The sequence below is a fragment of the Daphnia magna genome, linkage group LG9, assembly GCF_020631705.1.
Source record: "Daphnia magna isolate NIES linkage group LG9, ASM2063170v1.1, whole genome shotgun sequence".
NCBI lineage: Eukaryota > Metazoa > Arthropoda > Branchiopoda > Diplostraca > Daphniidae > Daphnia > Daphnia magna.
Window position 1 is genome coordinate 5,773,025 of NC_059190.1, and position 19,531 is coordinate 5,792,555.

The 19,531-nt window shown below is 41.4% G+C and overlaps 3 protein-coding genes and 2 long non-coding RNA genes across 7 annotated transcripts; 2 read left to right on the plus strand and 3 right to left on the minus strand.

Annotated features, from left to right (window-relative positions):
• Positions 1-1,957: 1,957 nt before the first annotated feature.
• LOC116930395 (UPF0687 protein C20orf27 homolog) lies at positions 1,958-3,520 on the plus strand. Its single transcript, XM_032937812.2, has 4 exons — positions 1,958-2,574; positions 2,632-2,819; positions 3,005-3,182; positions 3,303-3,520. The coding sequence occupies exons 1-4, from the start codon at positions 2,556-2,558 to the stop codon at positions 3,401-3,403; spliced, it is 486 nt and encodes a 161-aa protein (XP_032793703.2). The 5' UTR covers positions 1,958-2,555; the 3' UTR covers positions 3,404-3,520.
• LOC116930392 (mucin-5AC) lies at positions 3,450-13,823 on the minus strand. The gene is made up of 17 exons (XM_032937807.2): positions 13,291-13,823; positions 10,923-11,017; positions 10,773-10,849; positions 10,520-10,684; positions 10,152-10,267; positions 10,039-10,082; positions 9,782-9,964; positions 9,552-9,721; positions 9,255-9,473; positions 9,075-9,173; positions 8,845-9,004; positions 8,636-8,776; positions 8,392-8,564; positions 8,117-8,318; positions 7,865-8,054; positions 7,609-7,762; positions 3,450-6,490 (listed from the first exon to the last, which is right to left on the minus strand). The coding sequence occupies exons 1-17, from the start codon at positions 13,478-13,480 to the stop codon at positions 3,730-3,732; spliced, it is 5,139 nt and encodes a 1,712-aa protein (XP_032793698.2). The 5' UTR covers positions 13,481-13,823; the 3' UTR covers positions 3,450-3,729.
• A 143-nt stretch (positions 13,824-13,966) lies between these two features.
• LOC123475987 (retinol-binding protein pinta-like) lies at positions 13,967-16,204 on the minus strand. Of its 3 annotated transcripts, XM_045179264.1 has the most exons (9): positions 15,970-16,204; positions 15,470-15,646; positions 15,241-15,400; positions 15,078-15,183; positions 14,920-15,004; positions 14,706-14,773; positions 14,530-14,640; positions 14,360-14,468; positions 13,967-14,297 (listed from the first exon to the last, which is right to left on the minus strand). In XM_045179264.1, exons 2-9 carry the CDS (start codon positions 15,633-15,635, stop codon positions 14,218-14,220), a joined length of 885 nt encoding a protein of 294 aa, XP_045035199.1. In that variant the 5' UTR covers positions 15,636-15,646; positions 15,970-16,204; the 3' UTR covers positions 13,967-14,217. The 3 variants fall into 3 exon arrangements, with proteins under 3 accessions (XP_045035199.1, XP_045035198.1, XP_045035200.1); XM_045179263.1 differs by having other exon boundaries at positions 15,470-16,204; XM_045179265.1 differs by having other exon boundaries at positions 13,967-14,310; positions 15,470-16,204.
• A 599-nt stretch (positions 16,205-16,803) lies between these two features.
• On the plus strand, positions 16,804-17,731 carry LOC123475988. The gene is made up of 2 exons (XR_006651514.1): positions 16,804-17,285; positions 17,353-17,731. It is a non-coding gene; the product is annotated as an uncharacterized LOC123475988 (long non-coding RNA).
• On the minus strand, positions 16,839-19,520 carry LOC123475989. Its single transcript, XR_006651515.1, has 2 exons — positions 19,300-19,520; positions 16,839-19,223 (listed from the first exon to the last, which is right to left on the minus strand). It is a non-coding gene; the product is annotated as an uncharacterized LOC123475989 (long non-coding RNA).
• Positions 19,521-19,531: the final 11 nt, after the last annotated feature.

The window sequence follows — 19,531 nt, forward strand, 5'->3', positions numbered from 1 at the left end:
AACTTACGTATTTCATTTCAACGAGCTGGTGTATTTGAAACTTTTCTGTAGACAACAGAGAAAAATTGTGTGAGGATTTTTCCACCGTTCACCGTCTTTTATATATCTTCAGTCGTACGACGGTGATTGGGCAACAGTGATTACATTCCGATGGGAACATTCTCTTCTTTAGCTGGAGGCAGGGCAACACATGCAAATTAGCGAAAGGAAGGCAGGTTAAAACTGAAATTCAACCTTCTTAATATCACACTCACTAACCCCCCAAAAAAAAAACAAAAAAAAGAAAGAAAGAGACCTTCAAAAAAGAAATTTTGACATGAAAATTCTTAACGTCTGCTCTCATCCACACAGGTGAATTGTGGATGAAAAGTTAGGCCGACAGAATAACTGCTAGTCACAGCAGCCTACAGGTAAGCTTATGTTGTTTTCTATACATATTGTAGGCCTACCTATAGCGCTCTTGAAAAGACAAAAATGAAAGGATCGATCTTCAGAGTTGCACGTTAGATTACTGGAAACCTTTTATTACCATCATTGGGCATTATACGTGTAGTACAACATCAAGCTTGGCTTTTCAAATCTAACGAATTTTAGCAATTGGAAAACGTCAACGCCACCATCTTGCCATAACTGGCAGTGAGGGCCGAAAACAAAGCTCGAAATGGTATTACCTTAGCAACAAATTGGAAAATGCATAACTTAGCGTTCATGTTGACCAATAATCAACTTCAAAAAGATTGCCAGAAAATAAATAATTAGATGACAGGCCATCAGTTGCCTTTTGCATTCAACTATCATGCCTGTCCACCAAAATGCGTATTCAAAAGCAATTCATACTGTAAGTTTTGGTGATAACTTATTGTTGAACAATGGTGGTTGACTTCAATTTTGTGTCAATTACCTAGCAGTAGCTGACCGAACCCAAATTCAATATTAACTGTTTATTAGTAGCCTAACTTGCCTTTCCTCTCCCTTCCCCCTTTCTAAGCATCTCCCTTCTTTCTATGCGGTTATTTGTTTGCTTGTTTGTTTGTTTTTTATTATCGGGACGAATCAGTGATAAAAAGGAATTAGTGATTAGTTTTTGGTCGACGATACTCAAAATTACAAAATGTAAAAAAAACTGTACAATTTGCATGAAGTTGATATGACCAAATCCGGACCAAATCAAAATAAAATAATAACAAATCATTTTTTAAAAATCATGAAAAAATTTTTATGCAAAAGCTGTTACATGATACAATAACCATGTAACAGATTTTGCGTGAAAAATTTGTTACACAATTACTGAATCTAAAATACTTTATTTTATTTTTTTTTTATTATTATTTTATTATTTCTTTTTTTTTTGTATTCACGGTTGAGCGCCGTCGGGAACTTCCCCCTAGGCCCTGCCCGTGCTCCTTTTTGGCCCGTAGACCGAGGCGGAAGTTAGTTCCTCATACCATGGAATAAAATGTACTTGCTAATGGGCGCAAAGTACAAGAAAAGAAATTGAGAGTGAAAACTAAAGTAAACTGGGAAAGTTCGGTTTGCTTCCCCAATTCTTAGCAGAAGAAAGCCCCACCCCCATTTACGTGAACCTTCGTACAGTCCTAATCGTTTCTACGTTACTACCCGTGGGTAGAAAATTTCGAAACTATCGGGAATGCAACCAGGATTCACATCAAATTTACTTGTTTAGCGGGGGGTGGCAACTCCCAAAACCGACTTTCTTCCTACTCAAGTTTCACTTTTCTTTTTGTTTTCCATTACCTTACTTACCTAGTCTCTCGTTTGGTTGGATCCTTACCCGTTTTCTTCTTGTAGGAGTAGAGAGAGACCCAGCTACTCCTACGGGAGCGGTCCGCTCCCTATAGATGTAAAAGCTGTGCGGCGGTTTCAATAATGATTGGTCAGTGCAAAATTTTGCCACCAGGTGACAGGCGTACACCTTGTCGTTGACAGCTTATTTTGACTGTCGTCTGCTAATGTGTTGGGCAATTGTCTGTTTCGCTTGAATTCGCCTTGGCAGTTAACATAAAAATAGAAAGAAATATTTCAAAGGGGTCGAATTCTAAGTAGGCTGCTTCCAGAGTGCGTGCTGTGACTACTCAGGTTATTCTTAAAACCTTGCACAAAATCTTGGTGATATTTTGTATATCTTCGAGCAAAAAACTACAACATAGCCATTTGCGCAGCAATAGCAGTGGTCGGGTAAATGGGGTAGAAAGCGATGCAAACCGGGTAATGGAACCGGTTTCTTCATTTTATCACCCACGTGAAACCCGGGTAGGCCGCGGGCTCAAATATAGAGGAATCGCTAAAACCCACGGGATCCAATTCTTAAGAAAAGAAGCCCTACCTGTACAAATACCTACCCATCGGGAATGGGGTTGAGGTGTACATGACTACAAACAAGACTAGTAAACCACAAATCACCTGCACGTTAGGACGTCGTTTTCGAAAACTTGTTGACCCGCAGTATTAGTGAGAAAGGGATCACTTTGGTTTCTTATCATTATTTAGGTTTCTATCCAGTTAGTGACTGAATATCCAAAATCACAATACAAAAAATGGCTGGAATAGAAGAAGGTAAATTGTTGTCATCTTATAGGTATTGGTTTGTATTATTGTTGTACTTCGTTTCAGAGCAACATCATGTAAAATTTATTGAGGAAACTGGTACTTTTGGTAAAGAAAACACCATTAATATCCAGAAATTATCACAATGGAGTTTACAAGCTCACCTAGGATTTTTAAAGCTGAACCATTCATATGAAATTTGCCTTTCACTAGACAACCCCATGACCAAGGACAACTCACGATGGCTTGCCAATGTAATTAGCAGTTTTTTTCTTTTTCTTTTTACATAGGTCCTCACTTGGTTTAGTCATTTCTTGTTTTTTTTTCCCTTGCCAAAAAAAGTGGTTGGTTTTGTTTCACAAATTTCAGTTGGCATTTCCCAAGAAGAGAACAAGTAATGTATTGAGAATAAAGGTATTTTTCTTTTGGAAATTCCCAGGATTCCACTTCAAAGACCTATAGTAGTGTCAAATGCTGTGAAAATGAAGACAGTAAAATCAATTTACACATAATTTTAAGGGCAGGAAAACCAAAGTTGATGAAAGAGCTTATCAAATTGACCTGTTCTACTGATTCCAGTGTGCATCTTGAAATCACACTTTTGGCCAGAGTCTTAGGTAAGCATACTAACAGCATGTATAAATTTTGCACAATGTCAGAAAATTCATTCTTTAAAGTATCACAACTGAAACTGGTAAGATACGTACTATGGCTGATGTAATTTTCGAAATCTTTAGGTAAGGGCCAAGGTACTCCGATGCTCAAAGACGGGATCCACTGCATTGGGGCAGAGGTCGATGAAGAGGCTGAGGCCTCCGATTGGCAAGGTTTTGATTGAATTGAAGATTTTTCCGTTTTCGTATTTAAAGTACCAGAATAAGATGTAAACGAACAGTATTTTATTTCTGTGTAGTGTGAACATGATTGCCGAAAAGAGAATTGAATTTACATATTATGTACAATATCCTTTTTTAAAATACTGATCTTGTCCATTATCAATGCCTTCTAATTCATCTCCTATTGTAGAAGTGACGCGGTGCCTGAAAGATAATGGAAGTATGATGGAATAATGAGTGGCGTGGCTGTCAGATGGTTACAAATACGAAAGAGAATAGTAAAGAAGAAAACATCGACGAATTACGGCACCATTGGACCTATTTTTGTTCATCGCTTAGGATTAGATTTGCTTTTCGCGGGTAAAGCTGAAGTGGCTTTATTACTGCTGGCACTGACGACAGGCCCATTAATAGAATTGGATGTATCGAATTTCTGCTGCATGGTCTGTACATGGGACGCTGAAGAATTATGTTTTCCACTGGAAGCAATGTTAGCGCCAACTGGACTAGAAGTACTGACACTGGGGCTAGTTGATGTCGTTGCTTTGCTGGAGCTCACGCTAGTCGTGGAGTTGTTATTCGCGGTAGAGCGAAAAGCCGAACCGGTAACAGAAGGCTTCGTCAGCTTAGGAACACTGCTTCCGGCACCACTCTTGACAGGTGCCCCCGATTGCTTTGACGCGGCACTTAGCTTCGAGTTTGGAAATTTTGATTTGGCCGTAGCATTGCCCAGTTGATGAACTCCAGGTTTGACGACATTTGTCTCCCTATCTGGTGACATGGGTCGTTTACTGGCAACAGTTCCGTTCGTAACAGGTGTTGGTTTTTCCAACACCGTTTTGCCGGACCCGCGGGTCGATTGTTCAGTGACGCTGCTTGCAATTTTCGAAGATAATGGCAGTTTGCCGACAGGCGGCTGCTGTGGCAAAGGAACGTGGCTATTCCGGGTAGTCGATTCTGCCGATGTCGTTACGGGAACCATTGGTTTACTTGCCGATGGCGTGGTTTTCTGTAAGTTCGCGCTATTAACAACAGCAGTGACGGGCTGGACAGACGCCGTTGTTTTCGTTGCCGAAACGGTGGTAACAGGTGAAGGAGCACTGCTAACAGAGCGAGAAGCGGCCGCATCAACGACAGAAGTAGCAGTACTTGTCACGGCAGTTGTACCCAAATAGCGACCACGAGAACCCATTATTGATGAAAATGGTTTATAGCCTTCCGTTGGAGCTGTTGCTACAGGTGCCGTGGTTGGTTTTGCTGTCGGGGGTGCACTGCTGCTATTGGTAGCGGTGAATCTTGAAAGGGCATTTTTTTGTAGAGGAGCTGTTGTTGTTTTGGCTGCTGTAGTAGCAACGGGCTGCGAACATTCTGGAATAGTAGATGCTACTGATGCTTTATTTTTCTTAGTAACCGAGTATACGTCGTCTAAGTTCTTCTTCTTCAGTTCGCAAACAATTTCGGATAACAAGCCATCCGAGTTACTGGTCGTTGTGCTACCAGCTTCGTCGCGATCCGCTGATGACCCATCTCTGGGTAAATCCTCAATGCTGGCGTAAATCGCATCTTCCTCTGCCTGGGTTACCGCCGAACAGTCATCATAGGGATAGTCGTTTTCGACGATAGGACTGGTGGCGAATTTTGCGTTCGGTGGCTTGGGGGGAGGGGAGGTTGGTCGAGTGAAGGGCATACTTAAAGGTCTCTTGGCTCTCATCGAACCGAATTGTGGTATGTTCGGCCGGTTGGTAACGCCGCGAAGACGCATACTTTCAGAACGCTCTACCACTGGCGCCAATTTGACATTACTAGTTTTGTCTGACTTTTCATTATCGTCGGCAAAGTGGACCTTGTTGGGCTTTGGCAGCCTTGGCAAAGTGCTACTGATTCCTAATTTAGAAGTTGGGGTAGTTGGAGACGAAACGACAGGAACAGCTGCTGGTGGCGGAGGTGACGGAGTGGAAGACGGCGGCGGTGCTGGAGCAGGTCGAACGGGAACAACTTTAGATGGCATTTCAATGGTACTTTGCAAGATTGGGTTCGATATCTCCAAGCCACGTAAACTCTCACGATTTATCTTTGTGGCTTTTATACTTTGATTGCGGGGCAATGTGCTGCCTTCATTTTCAGAGACGCTGGCTGCATCCGGCATTGATTCCGGGTGGTTGACAGTTGCTTGAGTAGGATTCGTTTTGAAAAGAGACGCAACTTTTTGTAAAGTTGATGAGCTGCTTGGCTGGGCAGATCCAGCTGCTGCTGATGTCGGAACAGATTGAGAGGGAACGGGTTCTGTCCAGTTAGGGCCTTTGACATTGCACGCGTTTGGAATTGACAGCGGACGACCCTTGGGAGGCAGTTCTGGTTTTCCCACCGTTATAACCAAAGAATCATTTGTCGAGACTGGAACTATCGTTTTTGAGATGACGATTTCTGTATGACCCAGTGTCGGAGTTGTGGATATTTGATTGCGGGGTGGAAGACTGACGGCTGGCTTTGGGGGTGGCGATGCGCTTGAAGCAACGGGAGCAGCAGGGGCTGGTCTGACGGGGACAGAGGAGGCAGCAGTTGCATTACTGCTCGAGACGGGCCCATTGGAGAAAAAGCTTGCGCGGGCGGCAACGACCCCGACCGATTTGTTTGTTTCGTTCTTCGGGACGCCACCGTTGATTACAGGTGCTGGATTGCGACTAGGGGCATCCGCTGAATCCGCACTATCGAAACTATCAAAGCTGGAATCTGCATTCTCAGTAAGAGGCGAGAGAGTAACGCCAGGGTATTGGCCGGCAAGGTTTTGGGCAATAGAGCTGGGCGGCGCTCGTGAAACTGATGCAGTTGTAACAGAAGGAGTTGATCCATTGCCAATAATTCCGAGCTTGTTTGGGCGGATTGGCATTGGCCGGGAGATTTCAATCTTGACAGTGTTATTTCGGGTCGTGGGTTCGTCTGCAGGCAGTCGTCTACTTGACATCTTGTTCGTCCACCAACTAACTGGGCAAAACAATCGCCCTCGATATTGAATCCGTCTGGATGGCGAAGATGTCGTTGAACTGTTGGAGCTACTCGGCGGTTGGGTAAAATCGGGACTGCCACGTGTTCTGTAAAAGCGGGATACGACAAAATAGGAAGACAAAAAGCGTAAGCACGTCACGGAAGCAATTTTCGAAGCACTGCCACATCGCTAACGTATGCACAAAAGCCGAATAAAATAAATGAATTCGTCAAAATGCGGGTATTCTAAACTTAATTCGTAACCTGCTATGATATATCCCTACAAAATAGAAAATAGTAAGCTAGTTTGGGGGTTTGGCTAAGCTTCAGTCTAGAAAACGGATCGCGATAAAGATAGAAGAGGAAGCACTTGAATATGAATGAAGAGCTAAGTCGATTGAATAGTGAAATTCGTAAAGAATATTGGCGATGAGCTTCATAAAATCAATTGAAAACCAGTTTTGGTGGCATAGGCGGAGGCAATGGCGGCGGCAGCGGCGGGCGCCTTAGCTTCGGAGAACCTAGTAGTGGGGCACTCGGCTCATCGGAGGAGGCAGAAACTTCGGGATCCTGTACGGGGATTGGCGAATTAGGTGTGGCTTCCGCAGGTGTGATCAACAATTGGGGTAGCGAAGGGATCGTTTCAACTGGATCTGTCGCGACTCCCTCTAAACAGGGGTCAGCTTTAGGGACAGTTCCGTCCCTGCTGAAACTACGCATGAAATTTGGCAACTTTAAATGAACTCGATCTTTAACCCAATCCCGAAAGTCCCTTTTTGGTTCTCGTTTGGAGGAACTAGACTCGTTTGCCCGACGGGAAAATTTTGGAGAACAGGAAGCGCTTCGAATTTCGGGCGAACTAATAGGGGAAATGTCGACGTGCTCGGTGATGAGCCGTTCGGAGGCCACGCCAAAGGATTTCACCTTCATTTTGGGGGAAGATTGAACGGTTATAACTTCGAGATGTATGTCCTTCTTTTTCCTTTCTTTAACTTTCTTTTCTTTGGCACCATGCGACGGATCATCGGCATTCTGTAACTGCTCTTCTGCTCGTTTAGCGTAATTAATGTCTACGCAATTTTTTTCGATTGATATTATATCAACTGATTTGCGATTGGCTACCGATGCGGACGGTGTGCGAAATATCGGTTGCAAAGTTTTGGATATAAACCGGTTGCGGATGAATGTGCAGATTTTTTTCACGATGGAAGAAATGAATACGTACGGCAATGATAATTTTGGCCCGCCCATAATTTTGGCCCAAAGTTGTGTTCTTTGCTGTCGATCACGACAGCAGTACCAGCAACAGAATGCAAGCGCCATGATGGGAAAGATGCCAAGGAAGATGATAAACATGGCAACCACGAAACCATTTCGTACTGTATACAGAATTTCAGACGATTGGAAAAAACAAAAAAAACAAACAAAAAAAAAACATGTATTATTACTGTTATATCGGCAAATCAAGTTGTCACACTTACCATTAGGATCGGATGCTGGTCCTCCATCTTCACTGCCTCCAGCCCCAAAATGTTGACAATAGGGTGGATCAAACCCGACTTTGCAGTGGCATTTACCTAGGTTATTGCACTCGCCGTTTTGACCGCATTTTTGTGGGCATCCTGCTTTTATTATTGAAGAAACGGCAACACAGCGCTGATCAACGCACATCTGTTGGCAGACAAGTTGATGTACTTAAAGGCTCTTTCTCAACACACGTATAGAAAACATACCTTATTATGCCCACATTTGGCGCCATTGGGGACTAGACCCGGATCGACGTCTTGTAGGCCCAGATCAACATTAGCTGTTCGACATGGAATGATTTTTCCTTCTACGTTGAAAAACGAATGAGATAAGACGGCCACGGATTCCATGCCGAACTCTAGCCTTTCATTCAGATGTGAGCAATGCAACAACCCACAGTGCGTGTTTCTTGATTAGGAGAAAAAGGACAAAAGTCAGAACCCTCCGTAATAAAATCGCATCATTAAAAATAGGAATTTACTCGTCAAGGCATTTTGCAAAGGTGTCGTTGGCTTTGAGATAGCCGCAGTTGCCCGTTTTATTGCCATGCGTGTTTTGGTCGTAGCACTTGGCGTCGGAACCTTTGCCAGAAGGACCCCACAAAAGTCGACATTGATCCGAGTGGCTACGGCAGGATCCTTCGTAACAATAGGCCTTTTAGCAAGAAAAGAAAAGTTTAGAAATAAACAACTGGACGAGAATTTAAAAATTTACAGAAGGCATACTTTATCTTGACCGCAAGAGGTGCCATCCAACTTATGGAGATCCACTGGGCAATATTCACTTTTGCCTGTGCAAAATTCTGGGAGGTCGCATTCCTGCAAAGAAGATCGGCACGGGGAGCCTGCATTTTTCATGCGGCACGTCTAAGAAAGAAACAATTACAACTCATAAAATAAATGCCTTTGTAAGAGGCAGCATAAACTTTACGTACCGCAGTGTCACAGCAATCACCGGTGGCACAGGTGGCGTTGACGTGTAACTTGCACGTATGGGCATTGCAGCAAGGATTGTCACACCGTCCTGGAAGGCCGCAATCGCATTCTTCACCGTCTTCAACAAACATATTGCCACATTCTGGACTTTTAAATAGGCTGCAAAAGAGAAACAAAAATTCAATGTCAATTTCATTCCCACGCATTATCTATTGAATAAAAGAACAACCTCACTGGTTTGTTGCGCAAACAATAATCCATTCCGTGTTCAAAGGCCAATGCCAGATTTTCCAAACTGCATGAGCTCCAATGAGTCGGACTGACCGCACTGAATTAGTTAAGTAACATTAATTTCTTAGTTTCATACAAACTATTCGGAAGGAAGAGAAACGGCCGTTAGAAAACAAACCTAGAAGATGCAGCCATGATGCACTTGTCATCTGGGCAATGGCACAAGGAATCGTTGTCATGCTCCATGCCAAAATTATGCCCCATCTCGTGCGCCACTGTTGTTGCAACGAGACCGACCGTTGGGCTGTGATCCATCGCTACTCCGCCAGAAAATTCATAGGTGCACATGGGGCCTTTGAGAGCTTTACCGACTACTCCCCCTTGAAACTGAACACCACTGCGAATATTAACAATTTTAAAAGAAATTGATGACGGAATCCTATGAAACTGCAAAAGTAAAAGGAGAAGCCTTTACGTAAGTAGTTGCGCATTATCGTTAGGATGCTCTTTCGATAACCGGACGCGGCGGTAGTGTAGAAAGTTGGTCAATGTCTCATCACCCTTAACGGAAATTTGAATTTCATCCTTTTCTGACCAGACGACGATGCCGACCAGAGCAACAAAAATGTTGAGGGGCGCGTACAGCTGTAAGGATATATATATTAAAGCATCTGCTTTCAATTGACTTTGACAAGTTGAAATTACCGCGTTAACAATGTTGGCAATATCTTTGCATCGCCTAAAGACTCGGTTGAGATCTTTGTCCTGACTTTCATAGCTTTTATTGTCGACAACAAGAACTAGCTCGACGTAACGGGATCGGCTATTAGCTTTAAATGGGCCACTGGCTGCAGGAGTGCCTGAAGGCAAATCTGTTTGTCGCCTCACCTAAGAACCCATGTACCACATTTAAAAAATATATATGTCCTGCGCTGATCTGCCTATAGTAATTTTTTACTTACCCTTGGATGGCTGTGACTAGAATGGGGCAAGGCGGAATGTGTTCCTACATATATTGATAGCGAAAAATTGACATTGAACATGCATATTTAGCGAGATTTTAACTGGAACTCACCGCAGGAAAAGTTGGCAGTCAGATCAGAGTGTTTCATCAAAAGGTGTTCGTCGTCCAGCGACGAACCACTCTGTGGTTCAACATAATGAAGTTCCTGGCCATCGAATATCACACCTCTGTGGTAAAAAAAAACGAAGAAACACGAAACACGAAATCATGAATTTGAAATAATCCGAACTATTCAACCACAACAATCCTCAGTTTTCTACATCAACGTTAAAAAAAAAAAGCAGATGCCCATTCAACCGTCCTTCAGATTGACCTTATTAAGTCTTTCGATGGCGGACGAAAAAACGTAAACAAATAAGGGACTGTTTGTGCTGAAGCTTGTATCAACAGGCCGGAAATTGAGTTCGTAGACTATTTACCTTAATCCAGCACATGTCGACAGGGCCGCCCACGACTTAGGGACATGGCGAATTTGCCCTTGGTACTGGCACAGCTGGGCTTGTTTGGCCGTGCCATTTGACCGCTCGGTTATTTGCTCACCATCCTGATGGTACTTTTCAAAGTAGCCATCGGGCACCAGATCTCTGATGACGACGGAAAGACAAGAAGAATTAAATGAACAAATCTACATCTGAAACCACTTGCATAGTGGATACGTCCGGGAAAGCTGACCTATTTAATCGAAGGTCTAGTATATACGAATCATTATCCAAAGAATAGATGATTGACAAATCGTTGACGTGTCCGTTCTGAGTGAGAAAATGATATAAAGTTAGCGCTCGCAGAAAAAGTGAAAGGAAGTTCAAATAATACGGCGCTTACCTCGCGGCGGGTGTGTTGCAGTTGTCGCTTTTCGCGGCCATGGTAGGCTGACGGCCGGAATGTGCGGTGACGTGCAAACTGGGACTCTGCTCGTCCTACAAAAGCCCCCAAAAGAGTAATTAATTGCAAATTCCATGCGACAACAACTGAAATGAATTGACATCCCCAAATAACAAAAACTTTAAACTGGAAAAGCTTAACTAAATGGTGGAGTTCATTAAAAAGACACGCAGGCACGCACATGTAGACGTCCTCTAAACGACACACGACCGGAAACCACAATAGATAGTTGGTGTGGCTTGATGCTCTTTTATCTTTCGACAAATTTCGAACGAGTGCTGGCTGTCTCTTTCAGGAAGAAAAGAAACGAAGGGGAGAATATTCCGACCCACCATTATAATTTATTGAAAGGAAACGAGCCCTTGCTTTTCACTCACCACCGTCTTGAATTACGCAAACAAAAAGCTTACAATTTACCCTCAAGCTGTTCCCTTGCCCGCTCCTGAAGCTTAAGTTTCCTGAAACAATGTCTATTCTGTGCACGTTAAAGCTTTTGAGTTACCCGGCCTCTAACAGACTAGCAACAGTCTGAGGTGTCCACAAAGTGTCCTTGTCTAGCTGCTCACGAAGGCCTTGCAGACATAAACCGTGTGGCTGTGCGTGAGGAAATGAAGGAAGTACAGTATGTAATAGCTAAACGTCAAAACAATTCAAGAAAACCTCGAGTTTTACCTTCTTTTTATTTATTTATTTCATTTTTTTTTGGTACTAGACAGCGTCTAGCCTAATAACATACTATGGGAATAGAACAAATGAAACCTTCTAGTTACCTACCCCACTTCTCTATAATGGCCGGTAGCTATGAGCAGATGTTCGACCAAAAGAGGGATGAGCGAGTGTGGGGATGCTTCGTTTGCTAAAGTACATGTTTTTGTTGCGACGTAACTACTTTCAACTCTTCACGGGCACGCAGCAGATTAGATCTTTTAAAACCATAAAAACGACTTCCATACACGTCCTGCGTCTTTTCGTTCACCTCCCTTAGGTTTCGTCTAGTTTCGAAAGCGGAAGAGCCAGTTTGCCGGTTTTGACCCAAAAGATAATGTCATTACCCGAAGCAGCTGACACAGAGAATAACCAGAAAATGGAAAAAGAGGACCAACAAAAACAGTAAAAACAATAAAAAACAAACACGCACCGAAAAAAAAGGGGAAAAAAACAAAGAAAACAAAAAACACACGATCAGAAAAGTTGTTATGAGAAAAACGAGTTTTGGGAACGTTCCATGAAGAACTGGAATTCGTTCCATTTCTTAGTGTATCAGTGTTCATTTTGTTCCAATGAGGGCAAAGAACTTGCTTGGCGCAGTGCCCAATCGCCTGAAATTGCCCGTCACGGACGTGCCTCCGTCCCTCGCCCTCCCTTTTTTTTTTTTTTTTTTTGAAATCCCGTACTGCACAGCTTTTGTGATGTTCCTGTTGTTGATTTTCTAACTTCCTTCTCTGCCGACTCCTACGCACAACTCATTGTGTCCCACTCCAAGAAGAGATGCAAACTGCATGCCTGCCATCTCATATTAAGGTAAAAATAAATAGTGAAAAAAAAGCTGACGTTTGAATTTTGGGCAATGTATGCACCGAAGCATGAAACACAAGACGGGAGGAATCATCAGCGGGAGGTCTTAAGCCCAAAAATGATGACCTCAAGGAGCGCCATTTACTCGTCATAGCTTAAAACGCAATGTCGTTCCTGGGAATTACAAAAGATCCCTTTGGCTGTGGCAGAAATAGACAATTTTGCAACTATGACTTTCCACCTTGGGCACACACACAAAAAAAGATGGCCTTTGAAATCAATACCACCGGTGCCGTCTGAAAAGGGTGTCGACGGCGAAACGAAATGGAAGGCTAGCGTCGTGCTATGAAATTCACTCGCAAGGCAGTTGCGTCCTCCGGCAACAATTATGTTTGAATGACCAGGCAAGGCGATTGCGGAACCCCTTCAAGGTGTTGTGTGTGTGTGACTTTTGTATTATGACTCACTGCTCGTGACTTTGAGGGACTTCAACGAGCAATAACAATGAGTTCAACCGCTGCCGAATGCCCGAAATGCAACGAAACACGATTTTTCGAATAATAGGCAAACGGTACGCGAAAGGGGGAAGGGAGGGCACCGGCGACGGACGGTAAACTAAATATTTCCCGGATTGGAAGAATCCCGAAGAAAAACAACGGCTAGGCCATCGCCCTTCGTCGCCCCAAACGAATGAATGTCAGATGGCATGAGCCATTATTGTTTTAGGGAAATTGATGAGAAATTGATGTCAAGAGCAAACTGTGATCCTTGAACGATTATGTATGGCACTCACCCAAATTTGGAAGGAATTGAGAAGAACTAATACACAATTGACAAGTTGCAAGGCAGAGGAGAGTTACACACACCCATCGTATCGCCATATTTACTTCACTACTAACTAAAATTTTCCGCTGCGTTGCCGCACTCGTGAAAACAATCCCGTTGGCACATCGCCTATCCCTCCCTCTTTGGGCGGTCCCCATTCAACTCGAACAGGCCCATAGGAAATGAAGACTGTTGAAGCGACAAGCGCTTGCGACATTTTTTATGTTGGCAATCAGTTTCACTTAATTCCATCTATCATAAACAATACCTTAAACATTTTACAAATGTTTAAGGTATGTAAAATGCTCCGACAGCCAATACATTTTTTTTTTTAGTTTTTTAAATAATTAAATCAGTTTTGACCCATCCTGTACTATGCTTTGTAAACACAATTAAAAAAGCCTGATTGCGTATTGCAAAGCTGAATTAATTGTTTAAGGTCCAGGACCCTTTTTTCTTGCCCAAATCGCTCGACAATCTTCTAATTCACAATTAGGATTAGTAGTTCGCTATGTATGTCTTAAATAACAAGGCTGGATTTGAAGCAATTGTGACAAAACTTCAGTCCTGCTTTCACGAGCCATGATCAACAGCAACAGAAAAATAGTGAAAACCTAAAAATACCTGCGATGAAACAGAACCAATTTAGTAGATATCTATATATCGTATTTTGAGTTTAAAAAATGATTAGGAAACGTAACAGAAAATATACGAATTCTGAAGGCATTTTGGAAACACAAAAACGAAAGGAGAAATATGTTCGTCTTGCTTCAGTAACGCATATTATCATATGCCAAATGCAACAGCATGAATATTAGGAACAAAGATGGAAATTCAGTAAAATATGAAAAATCGACATTTTCCTTCAGATTGAATGCCCAACATTTTTCAAAGCTCAAAAAGGCGAAAATGGTCCATGTTTTTCTGGGTTCATAAACCAGTCCCTGTTTTCTACAACACGATCTTTCCATTTGGCTGAAAAATTAAACTAACATAAGTTAGAAAAAAATACAGACAAATCAAATCTGAATACGCACTTGTTAAGAAATCGATTGTGGGTCCATTTCCTCCGTATTCCTTTGGTAAATTATCACAAGGAATGAGTGAAGTGAGCACTTTTTTACTATCGCCTCTATGTAAATGCAGCTGCAAAAAGGAGACCATCAATATTATTGGAAATAAGCAAAGATTAACAGTAAGTTTTTACTCGGCGTCTGAGCTTTTCTTTCATGAATGTTCTGAAAATATTCATTACAACATGAACATTCAGCGGAGTGTTAATGTAGTGCATTCCCTTCGTACGGATTGGATTGACGTCCTGAATTTTCATAATGTTACTAGTTTCTGATTATTTTGTTTTTTTAACTGACAGATAATTGATACCTGCCAAGAACTGACTGCTTTGCGAATCACCGAAGGCGTCATTTGCATTGCGTGGCCCATCCCAACACCTGAATAATTTTTAAAATTATATTTTCTTAAATAAAATCAGGCCGAAGAAGACGTAGTCTGCTGTAAAATGGAATGAAAATCATGAAAATTTGAAAAAAAAAAACAAAAAAATTTGACTTTTCATCTAACACATTTTTCAGAACACCTTTCAAATCCACGACACAAACTACTCCTGTTATAGACGTGGCTTCGTCGTCACGGCACATTAGTTCTATAACCATGTTCATTACCTAATATTTAAGAGATTTGTAAGTTTCCATAAACAAGCTAATGAATTTTTCAATTCAGATTGATTATACATACTTTCAATACATCATCTTGCTTATGTTTATAAGCATCATGAATAGTTGCACGAATAATAATAACCTTTCTTCCTTCATCATCACGTCCTGGTAATGGCAAGATAGTCCTGGCAGAAAATATTGAGACAATGCATATGTGGGAAGGAAATCTGCTAGACAGTTACCCAAGGTTCAGAATATCTAAGAGTTCTGGGGAAAGTGGGTCTCTTCCTGAATACCATTCTGTGACTTTAGAGCGAAACTGAAAAAAGTTATCTATCCGTTCTTTGGTTCTTTTTACATCAAATTTGCTGCCACGGAGAAACCACCGTATTGACTGATCATCTAAATTGAAATTGAATAATAATGATTGGTTAGAACACAACAAGAAGACATAATTTTAAACATAATTACCTAAATGAGAATAATCAATGTTATGGCTTTGGATCCATTCCTTAATGAGATTCAGAGATTCTTCTCTAATGCTATCAGTTTCACCAAGCTCTTCTTTGGCCTTAAACAACAATTGTTCACTCACTTCAGAAGATCTGCTTTTGACCATAGTTCTGTCCTTTTCCATTTTAAGCAGACCTTCTCGCAAAGCAGTAGTGATATCAAATGAATAATTTCAAGGAGACTTCATAAATACAAATCTTTCTTTCTAAAATGGGAATGATGGACAGTTGAATATCCTGACTATATATCTTAAAGTTCCAAGCTCAGTTGATAAAAACAAACCAAAGGTCATTAATAAATAAAATTAGAAAACAAGGATAAGAGAAAGACCCTGCTATATTGAAATCCCAATTCCTCTTGGGAACCAGTTGCACAATTGAAAACTCATGAGTGACAAAAAATAAATAATTCAACAGGACTCTTCATGTAAAAAAAAAAGTGCGTATTTTCTGTGTTACCTTAACAAGTTCCGAAGTAACCATGTTTCAGTAAAAAGAACTCAAAGCAGTTCTCGTTTTAACCCTTTGAAAAGTGAATGGGACTGTAGGCTTAAATAATTTCTAACCTAAATTTCATTATCTAGATTAATGTATGTTTCACTTCTTCGAAAAGCAACAATCTGGCATTTAGATGGTGGTTATCTAGAAAAACAGGAAATCGGGACGTAGCTCACGACATGCCCGGATAACCATCCACAGATAAGGGGGGAAAAAAAAAAAAAGGGGAGGGGGGGGGGGGGAAAGGCAAAGAAAAGGGCCCCCCCCCCCCGGGGGGGGGGCGCCGAAAAAAAAAAAAAAAAAAAAAAATTTCCCCCCCCCCCCCCCCCCCCCCCCCCCCCCCCCCCCAAAAAAAAAAAAAAAAAAAAAAAAAAAAAAAAAAAAAAAAAAAAAAAAAAAAAAAAAAAAAAAAAAAAAAAAAAAAAAAAAAAAAAAAAAAAATATAAAAAAAAAAAAAAAAAAAAAAAAAAAAAAAAAAAACCCCCCCTTTCCCTCCCCCCCCCCTCTTTTTTTTTTCCCCCCCCCCCCTTCCCCTTTTTAAAAAAAAAAAAAAAAAAAAAAAAAAAAAAAAAAAAAAAAAAAAAAAAAAAAAAAAAAAAAAAAAAAAAAAAAAAAAAAAAAAAAAAAAAAAAAAAAAAAAAAAAAAAAAAAAAAAAAAAAAAAAAAAAAAAAAAAAAAAAAAAAAAAAAAAAAAAAAAAAAAAAAAAAAAAAAAAAAAAAAAAAAAAAAAAAAAAAAAAAAAAAAAATAAAAAAAAAAAAAAAAAAAAAATTTTTTTTATTTTTTTTTTTATACCACCGACACAATTGAATGAACTCGAGGACGACGTCATTGACACATGAAGAATTGCGTATATTTGGTGCAGCCTTCTAGAAAACATCAAAACAACCCAGAGGGATCCCCATCTCGCCCGTGCCAAATAGGCACTTTTATCAAGCGCTTAAGGCCCTTCAACTTCAGCCGATCCGCAATAACCACACGATGCCATCTGACGAGCAGAAACAAAACATTTTATAGAGGAAAACTATGCTTTCGCAACACGCATTGGTTTTAAATCAGTCATAGATGGGCCACTACGTTTAGTCAAACATGTTTCTCTGTAATGTAAGGAAATTTCAAAATTATTTCATCTCCCAGGACTTCAAAGTTCTATTTAAATGACGGAAACAACCAAAAATCCTAGATTTTAAATACTAGTTTCGAACAATATTGCTTGCTTATCTTTGTCCTCACTTGTATCCTTATTCACACAACAACTTCGGACCAGCAAAATATTGGGTAAATACTCAGTGTTCGAAAATTTATTTAAAAAAAAAATCCTCGTGATCGATTTTTCGTTGAATAGGAATTCCTAGCCTAGGTATCGCTACAGAGGCTAAAAGTTCTTGGCACGGGCACTTATTCATTAGCATCCGACCAGAGGTAAACAATCGTAGCAGCCAATCAGGCTTCCAATGATCTAGACTGCCATGGCTTAGGTGAAGGGCCAAAGGTATAGGTAAACTTATCAACTATGGTATTACGGTGTCGATATGGTGTAAACAATCACGTAGTTGCCTCTCGGTTTTTGTGTGTAAGAAACAATGAGGGAGAACATGAAGACTGACAGGATCATTCCCTATCTGATTCGAATCACTTTTTTAAAAGCAGGCTCTTCTAGATTGCCGTACTTCATCCATAAATGTTACCTGTCCTCTGTAAGGATAATAAATATTAATTTTTTTTTTTTGCGTTAATTCACTCAAAATTCAGTCCCACTGTATAACCTGGTATAATTATCCCACCAATACTGTTTCGCTGAAATCCCGCTTGTTATTGGTAAACACGTCAAACGATATTATTGACCATAGAGCGCAAACACTAAGATCGTGGCACTTGCATTCTACCTCTATTTACGTATGTAGCCATAAAATTTCAGGCATTTTAATGTGCTGGGTTATCTGATCAGGACAAACTGCATAAGAAGTCCAAACGCATCGTTATTAGCGTTTCCGGCGCGCTGACCAACAACTATTGTTGTGCAAAAATGTTGACGGCTAACAGGATAAAAGTATTTAGAATCGTAGCGTGACGTGATGGATATGCGTTCAACACAATCATCGAGCGTTGACTCAAAAGTAAGGAGTGGAAACTATACTGTAGGTGATGGACATTTGGCGAAAACATGCTCTCTGTCAAGGACGCGGACGAACAAGGAATCGCAGGAACTGAAAATTTTTTGTATTAGATCGTCGGGCGGTATTCAACTGGATTTGGAGTTCTTGTAAAGGCATTTTTTTTGTTTGCATCTCTTGTCGTTGTGTGTGTCACTAGACTGCTTGAGGTCGAATTCAACCTCGGTTCATCAAACTATGCGCTACAGTCGGGTGAGGATAAATTCAAACTCTAGCCTTCCGAGCGCTTTCCCAAACGCCGATTCGTCGGAAAATGAGTAACAAGTGAACAGTCTCGGTCGCTTTGGTTCTGGCGTCAAAGGAACATTGGGGCCCCCGACATCATGACTTTATGACGCTCAGCCAGCATCCGTCTGCCGGCTGGCTGAACATAAACGTTAAGGTCAGCTTCATAAGTGTCAAAACGAAGCTGGCAGCGTTATTTTTTTTCTCCCCAAAAGAGCATAATGCACAACCATAAATCTTAGCGTCTTATATGTCGACTCGGATTCCTCGATGGTTACGTATGTGGCTCTCGGTGAGGACGTCTTATAACAGCAAGTTTAGCAACGCTCGGAAGGGACGCAGATGCAAATGCTTATCTGTCTGCGGTCGTCACGATTAATATTTCAAATACGGAAAAGCTGAAAGCCAGAGACAATGATCCCAACGGAATGACAAACCAAATGGCCAATTATATACTTGTTTGGGTTTCACAGTTCCTGCTTTACCATCCAATAGATGATTATCGCCACGCGTGTTGGCAGAGAACTTTACGGCGAAGGGAATAATGGGCGTGGGTTCAGCACGTTGACACTGCCAAGGCAACACTAAAAGAAATGCAAAGTAAAAACCGGGTTACGTACCGCATGCATACCCGTACACCTAACAGTGCGCACTTCCTGGATGTGATTTCCAATCGGAAAGCGTGGCTTCTTCTCGTTGATGTTACAACTAATTGTGGTAAACTAATGAAAATGGTACTTCTTTTTTGTGGGGATCGGTGGATCGCATGAATCCACACGCTATCTTAATACACGCAAATTGGAGGCTATGTTGTGCCCTTCACCACATAGCACACGATTATTCATTTCACATTGAATGGATCGTTATTTGGGTCGGGGCAAATTGAAACTTACTTCAGCGGATTGGACAGAGGAAAGATCAAACGAGGCGGTCGACAATATTTGAGTTGCAGTTTAGCAGCGACATGCACACCCAGAACGAAAAGAAGGACTTGAAAGAAAGGAGCCTGCAAACTGATTTAGTCCCGCGGCGTCTAGCGAGATTCAGTTTACCACCCTCCACTCACTCCCGATCTCCTTCTCTCTGTCTCTTTCCCTCTTTCCCTCTCTCCTTCTCTATCTCTTC

Excerpts from the sequence above, each read along its gene's own strand:
- LOC116930395 (XM_032937812.2), top strand. Across the intron at positions 2,820-3,004 it reads ACTCACGATGGCTTGCCAAT|GATTCCACTTCAAAGACCTA; the intron begins GTAATTAGCAGT and ends GGAAATTCCCAG. Across the intron at positions 3,183-3,302 it reads ACTTTTGGCCAGAGTCTTAG|GTAAGGGCCAAGGTACTCCG; the intron begins GTAAGCATACTA and ends CGAAATCTTTAG.
- LOC116930392 (XM_032937807.2), bottom strand. The coding sequence starts at position 13,480 with ATGGGGACCGCCCAAAGAGGGAGGGATAGGCGATGTGCCAACGGGATT. Across the intron at positions 9,174-9,254 it reads ATCATGGCTGCATCTTCTAG|TGCGGTCAGTCCGACTCATT; the intron begins GTTTGTTTTCTA and ends TAACTAATTCAG. Across the intron at positions 8,055-8,116 it reads CCAAATGTGGGCATAATAAG|ATGTGCGTTGATCAGCGCTG; the intron begins GTATGTTTTCTA and ends GTCTGCCAACAG.
- LOC123475987 (XM_045179264.1), bottom strand. The coding sequence starts at position 15,635 with ATGGAAAAGGACAGAACTATGGTCAAAAGCAGATCTTCTGAAGTGAGT. Across the intron at positions 15,401-15,469 it reads CATTGATTATTCTCATTTAG|ATGATCAGTCAATACGGTGG; the intron begins GTAATTATGTTT and ends ATTTCAATTTAG. Across the intron at positions 14,774-14,919 it reads TTGTGTCGTGGATTTGAAAG|GTGTTGGGATGGGCCACGCA; the intron begins GTGTTCTGAAAA and ends AAAATTATTCAG.